General features: G+C 55.3%; 1 protein-coding gene across 1 annotated transcript; it reads left to right on the forward strand.

Moving 5' to 3' along the window:
- The first annotated feature begins 1,349 nt into the window (after positions 1–1,349).
- Positions 1,350–6,450, forward strand: MLKL (mixed lineage kinase domain-like). Its single transcript, XM_010086980.1, has 10 exons — positions 1,350–1,806; positions 1,998–2,111; positions 2,215–2,389; positions 2,490–2,587; positions 2,721–2,856; positions 3,369–3,453; positions 3,881–4,029; positions 4,228–4,277; positions 4,739–4,879; positions 6,398–6,450. The coding sequence occupies exons 1-10, from the start codon at positions 1,350–1,352 to the stop codon at positions 6,448–6,450; spliced, it is 1,458 nt and encodes a 485-aa protein (XP_010085282.1).
- Positions 6,451–6,617: the final 167 nt, after the last annotated feature.

Below are 6,617 nucleotides of genomic sequence, written 5' to 3' on the forward strand. Positions count from 1 at the left end.
AGGGTCCCTCCTGGGGGCTGGGTGTGCTCCAGAGGGTCCTGCTACCTAGCGCTGAGCTGATGCCAAGGGCGTTACAGGGTCCTGAAGAAGGCTTGCCGGAGCTGGCAGCACAGCAGAAGAGGTTGGGGTACTCAGAATAGCAGTGTGTCAATATGGGGGCACAGATATGGGGGCACAGCCTCCCCTATCTCCTTCTTCCTGCCGTGCTTCTCATGGGCAATTCCTTCTCTCAGCTGGAAAAACCCAGTGCAGGGCGATGCAGCGATACATCTTTCCGGGAGTGGAGAGCCAGTGTGGTGGGAAGCCACAGCGGGTTGCACAATGTCTCTTCCGCTGGCTGGGGGAGCCGCAGCCGGGAAAGAACCCTATAAACTCGGGCTGGGCCTGTGCCTCCCCAGTCTGCAGAGACAGCCGAGGCGGAGGCGAGCGGAGCAGGGCCAGGGGAACCCAGCTGATTTCTCTTAGCGAGCAGACGAGCTTCTTCCTTGGGGCTTTGCTGGAGAGAGCCTGAAGAGGACGGGAGAGCAGCTGCAGCTGGTTTCTGGGTGAGTTTGTGTCTCATTTCCAGCCGGCAGAGCCCGGCACCCCTCTCTCGGTGCTGGCTGCATCGATGGTGGGGGTGGCTGCTGCTAATTTCCCCGCGACAGGGGCAGTTTGCCGTCTCTGGGGCCCGGGCACAGGCTGGGGAGCAGGAGTCCCTGCGGGGATGCTGAGCACATCGAGAGTGTTTCATTTGAAATCTTAAGCAGCCAATACAGGGCTACGGGGAGAAAATATGGAGAAGTCAGGGATGGCGGGGCTGTGAAGGTGTGAAAGCTTTTATTAGATGGGTGACAGCAGAGAGCTGTTGGCTAGAAATTAAAATGGATCTTTATGGCCAGAGATGTAGGCAGGCTCTGCGGGCAGGACCCCGGGGGGGCACAGGGCCGCTGCCGGGGAGCACTGCCCGGGGGATGCTCTTTGTGTCACTGCTGACCCGGCTTGTCTGTGTGTGAGCTCTCTGGGTGTGGCTAACAGTGAATTAATTTCCATAAATCAACCAAAACATCCCTTGCTAATATGGAGTGAGATGTGCCAATCCTGCTGCTGCTGATGGCTCTGTTGGCATGTGCCTGCTCCTGTGTGCCCGAGTGGCCGCGGTGCCAGGCAGAGCAGAGGGAGCAGAGCAGCCAGAGGAGAAATAAGGGGCTATGGGAGCCCTGGAGGACAGCGTGCCATGTCAGGGCTGTTCCTTAGGGTGGGACGCGTGGAAGAGCCGCACCCGGCTGATCTCCGAGTGGTGCCCGAGGCTCACCTCCGGCAGACGTGGCCAGCCCACATCCCCAGCGGCCCAGCCCTTTGCTGCAAGCATGGACATAGTGGAGAGGATCCTCTCCATGGCCCACGCCATCCACGCCCAGTTCGAGCAGGTGAAGTGCTGTAAGCACCAGTGCCAGCGCCTCGTGGAGCGCATCCAGATTCTGCTGGAGCCTGTGAGGATTCTCAAGGCTCAGTCACAAAAACACGTCTCCCACCATGAAGAGGAACTGCTGAAGAAGCTGCTCCAGGCACTGGGGGAAGCCCAGAAACTGGTGATGAAATACAGCCAGACCAGCTGGATCCAGAAGTTCCTGAGAGCCCACAGCACCACCGAGGAGTTCGCCTGGGTGAACGAGAGCCTGGGGGACGTCGCCCAGGGGCTCTCACTCCTGCTGCAGGCAGAGCAGAAGCAAGCTTTCCTGGAGGTTTTCCAGGAAAAGACGTGTCGCAGGCAGGATGCTGAGGACCTGAGGGACGACAGGGCTTTCTTGGACCAGGTGATGGCAGGTAAGTGTGCATTTAGCAAATCTATTTCCCTGAGACCGGTGGTTGGCACCTCTCCCCAGCTGCTGTCCAGCTTTGGCTTGATGGCCATGGCCAAGGAGAGCCAAAAGGACATTTAAACCATGAGAAAAACTAACCACATCAGTCCTGCGTGCTCACCCAGCAGCCTCACCTCTGCATGTTTCTCTCCCCAGCTACTGAGGAGCCCAAAAATGCAGCAGAGGAGTTTTACATTGACAGGCAATGTATGGAGAGCAAGGTAGACTGGATGCAAAGTGAGCTGAACAAAATTGTGCACGTGATGGAGTGTAAGTTGGCATCGTACCTCCAGGCACCCTGTGCACCGTGTCCTTTCCCTCCAAGCCCTGTCTAATGTGTCCTTCGTTCCCTCCTGGCACGTGGTGGGAGCAGGCTTGAAGAAGGCCAACGTTGATAAAAGAGAAGATATCGTGGAGATCGAGCGGGACCACCTCACCTTCTACAGGCACCTGCAGGACACCGAGAGCTTTGACCTCTACGAGGGAGAGTACCTCAAGTACCCCGTTGCCATCAAAACCTTCAAGAAGCCGCTGACCACCGACCCGGTGTGAGTTGTCCTGGGCAGGAGCAACATGGGGCAGCCAGGAGGGGACGGTGCCATGTTGTGCCTTGCTCTGTGGACCTCACTGTACTGTCCCTTTCTGCAGGAAGGTGAGAGACATCTTCGAGAAGGAGGTTCAGACCCTGAAGAAGTTTGAGTCTCCAAACATCCTGCGCATGTATGGGATCTGCATTGAAGAGAAAGGTAGGGGGTGTCACATTAATGTCACCCTTTCCCTTCCCTGCCTGTCCTTGATGCTAGCTGGTGGCAGACAGCTTGTTGTGGTCCCCTCCTAAGAGGTGGCACAAGGCGGGATGCTCAAGGTTTTGCCTTGCAGATGGGAGCCCCTGCTTCTCCATCGTCATGGAGTACTGTAAGCACGGGACACTGCGGGATGTGCTGACCAAGCAACGGCACCTCTCATGGGAGATCCGCATTCGGATGGCGCTGGGAGCTGCCAGAGGCCTTTACAGGTGAGCTCCTGCCTAGAGCAGTGAGTCCACTTGACGGTCCACAAGCCATGCTTAGCTTCCTGGTACCTCTTTGTAAGCAGTGGTGTCCTGTTAGACACTGTTCCCACCACCTTGGGACAGTGGGATGGGAGGCTGGTGAAGAGGTAGGCGATGGGTTTGGATGCCGTAGCGCCCATCTCCCCAGGTCACTGGTCCCTACATCTAGCTTGAAGCCCGCAAAGGCCTGGAAGGAAGAAACCTCCTTCCCCACACCCATAGAGCAGCTCCAGGAGCACCCTACAGCACAGCCAGTTCTTCTTAGGAGCCCCGCTCATCCGCAAGGCTTGTTATTTTGCCCACAGTAGCGCTTTCAGCACCTGCTGGAAAGGTTGTCTTGGCAGGGTTGGTCCACCAAGACAGGCAGAGAGCTGCTGGCTTCTCTAGGTGCATGTCAGTCCACTCCCCAAATGGAGAGAGGGAGACTCAAGGTGGGGATGGGTCCACCACCAGCCCTCGGTTCTGTCCGGCTGCAGGTTGCACCAGACGGAGGAGAAGTCCCGACTCCATGGCTGTATCTGCAGTAGCAAGTTCCTGGTGGCTGGGGATTACTGTGTGAAGGTAAGGACCACGTTTGGAGAGGCTTTGGGGAGTTTTGCATGTTCTTTGTGGATGTCTTCCCCCGCCAACACCAAAGGGAATTGTGATGGTCCAGAAAAACACGTGGGGTAGAGTCATCTCCCCTGTCACCTTAGACACTTAACACCTCAGTTCATCATGATCTCTGTTTTATCATCAGCAAAGTGAGTGTTTCTGAGCCATCCACCCTGGGATGAGCTGGAGCTAGGGCAGTTCACCTGCCTCCGCCTCTGGTTTTGCCTGCAGAAAGAGCCATGTGCTGGGCAGCACCCGTGGCTGTGTGCCAGCCTTTGCTGCCCAGGGCACCACACTCCATTTTCTCCAGCTCGGGCCAGTCCCTGGCCATGCCACAGCTTTCTGCAGGCTGTGTTTCAACTGCTTCTCCCTGCTCTCTCTCATTCTCAATCAGCTGTCAGGATTTGAGCTGTGTGAAACAGAGTCATCCATCAAGAGGAAAGCCAAGAAGAACTGGAAACAAGTCTCTATGTTGGCTTATGTCGCACCTGAGAACCTGAAAGACATCAACTACCCCTACAAGAGGCCCTGTGAAATATACAGGTGTGTCTGTCCTTCCCAGGAGAGATGTCCGTAAGCAGGCAGGTGTCTGGCAGAGTTGCTGTCAGACTATGGATGGAGTCTTGGTTTAATTGGACACACAAGCAGCTGTCTGCAGTTGGCATAGCCTGATGGTCCTCTCCATTAGAAGGGAGGACAACATGGTGGGATGAACACTGACTCTTGCTTGTCTCCCTCCAGCTTCGGGATCGTGCTGTGGGAGATTGCGACCTCCAAAATCCTATTTGAAGGTGAGACAGAAGTACCTGGCTCCCTGTGTAAAAGCCACACACGGCCTGGTGCAGTTGCTGTCTGGCGTTGGATGCTCCCTCCTCCTTCCCGGAGCATCCTGCAGCATGTGAGTCCCAGTGGCAGTGCCTGGCTCTGCATGACAGCTTCATGGCTTCTCCTGGGACTCCAATACAGGAAAGCATTTCAGCAACATGCTTAAACCTCAAACATGCGAGTAATTTTTGTCTCTATCTGATGTTCCTGTGCATTGAAGCATAAACACGTCTTGCTCCACTGGAGCCCAACAGTGTCAGGCCAAATAGCGGGAAGTTCATTGCAGACACAGTTTGGGTGGCTTCTCTGCTGGCTTCTCTGTGCCATAGGCTGCAGGAAGGCTCTTGGCCTGGCTTTGCACTGGGTTTCCTCCCCAGCACCCTCCTGTGGCAGCAGAGCTCTATCCTGACACTCATGTGTTGTCTAGGCTGCACTCCCCAGGAGATCACAGAGAAAATCTGCAACCACCGTTACCAGGAACCTGTTGGGGAAGATTGTCCTGCAGACCTGCGGAAAGTCATTGACCAGTGCCGTGCCTTTGACCCTTCCCAACGCCCTTCTGCCGAGGGTAAGTGTCCTGGACATCTGCTCCCAGCTCCACAGGCCCTTTGTACCGCTCAATCAGCTGCTTCAGGGGTGAGTTTGCCCCTTACACTCCATATGAATTTGCCTGGTTTTGTGTTTCAGGATCACTCCTTGACCTATCCTCTTGTGCTAACGATCAACCTAATACTAGACCTCTTTTTCTCCTGTAGTGTGATGGTTCATACAGTTAACGTTTATCTGTGCTTTTACAATAATCACCAGGCTGTTCATGTTAAAGGAAGCTTTTTCTCTCAGACAAGTGTCAAAGTAGGAGCAGGGGCAAGTGGGTCAATCCCCACTCGGGTGCTGCAGACCCTGTCAGCTGAAGGAGCAGCCGTGATGTAGTGCAGGAACATTTCCTGCCTTGAGCTTTGAGCAATAAATTGCAATCTTGGGAACTGCTCTGTGGCAGGGAAGATTTCACTGTCTCTGAAGCTGGTTTGGGTCTGATCAGATAAATAATTGGCATCCATTGAAGATTTAACAGAAACAGCTGGAAAAGATAGAGGAACATTGCTGGTGTGCTGGAAGGCACAGAGATTGCATCCTTCGCTCAGTTCATCAGGGGAGAAACCTTCCTTCAGTCTCGCCCACTCCACCCTATGGGGACAGTTTCCATACAAGAGATGAGGAGACTCTGCGCAAGAAACCCCCGTGGTCCCGCTGTGTGCTGTGCTCTCTGTGCCTCCAGCTCCCACCAGCAGCTCCCTCAGCAGACCCTGCCACAGGGAATCGCCGCGGCCGAGGCCATAACACCACAAAATCATCAGAGACATTGGCAAAGTTGCACTGAGGATACAGTGCATCTTCATGCCTCTAATCCTCTTATGAGGAAAGGCTGAGGGAGCTGGGTCTCTTTAGTTTGGAAAAGAGGAGACTGAGGGGTGACCTAATCAATGTTTATAAATACGTGAAGGGTGAGTGTCAGGAGGATGGAGCCAGGCTCTTCTCTGTGACATCCAGTGATAGGACAAGGGGCAATGGGTTCAAGCTGGAACATAGGAGGTTCCACTGGAATATGATGAAAAACTTCTTCACGGTGAGGGTGACGGAGCACTGGAACAGGCTGCCCAGAGAGGGTGTGGAGTCTCCTTCTCTGGAGACATTCAAAGCCCGCCTGGATGCGTTCCTGTGTGATCTGATCTAGGTGTCCTGCTCCGGCAGGGGGATTGGACTGGATGATCTTTCGAGGTCCCTTCCCATCTCTAACATTCTGTGATTCTATGATTCTGTAATCCACCGCCCGTGCCTGCATAGTGCAGAGCTGGAAAGATGTCTCTTCACGACTGTTTCCAGGCGTCTCTCCTCACGCACTGCCGCTCCTCTCTGGGCTGTACCCACCCGTGTCTGCTCAGGCCTGGCCCCCGCTAAAGGCTGCCCAAGCACAGGGAATGAGGAGACACGTCCCCGTTTATCAGTGAGGGAAACCCATCGTCTTCGGGGAGGGGGAAAGCCTATAACAAGCCTCTGTTCTGATTAACGCCCTCCTTGTGCTTTGCAGAGATCGTGGACTCGCTGGCTGAGCTGGAGAAAAGCAGGAACCAGGGCAGTTAACGGCAGAGAGCAGGGCCGGGTGACCAGAAGCAGCCAGGCACCTGGGCGAGCAAGAAAGGGACACGGGCCCCCCCCCCCCCCGCCGCACCTCTCCCTCGTCTTCGCCGAGACCGGCAGCTCAATACCCGCGTGTTTGTCCTGCGCGCCCAGACTGTCCCGTCACCTCT

The sequence above is a fragment of the Pterocles gutturalis genome, unplaced genomic scaffold, assembly GCF_000699245.1.
Source record: "Pterocles gutturalis isolate BGI_N339 unplaced genomic scaffold, ASM69924v1 scaffold33716, whole genome shotgun sequence".
In the NCBI taxonomy this organism is placed as follows: domain Eukaryota; kingdom Metazoa; phylum Chordata; class Aves; order Pterocliformes; family Pteroclidae; genus Pterocles; species Pterocles gutturalis.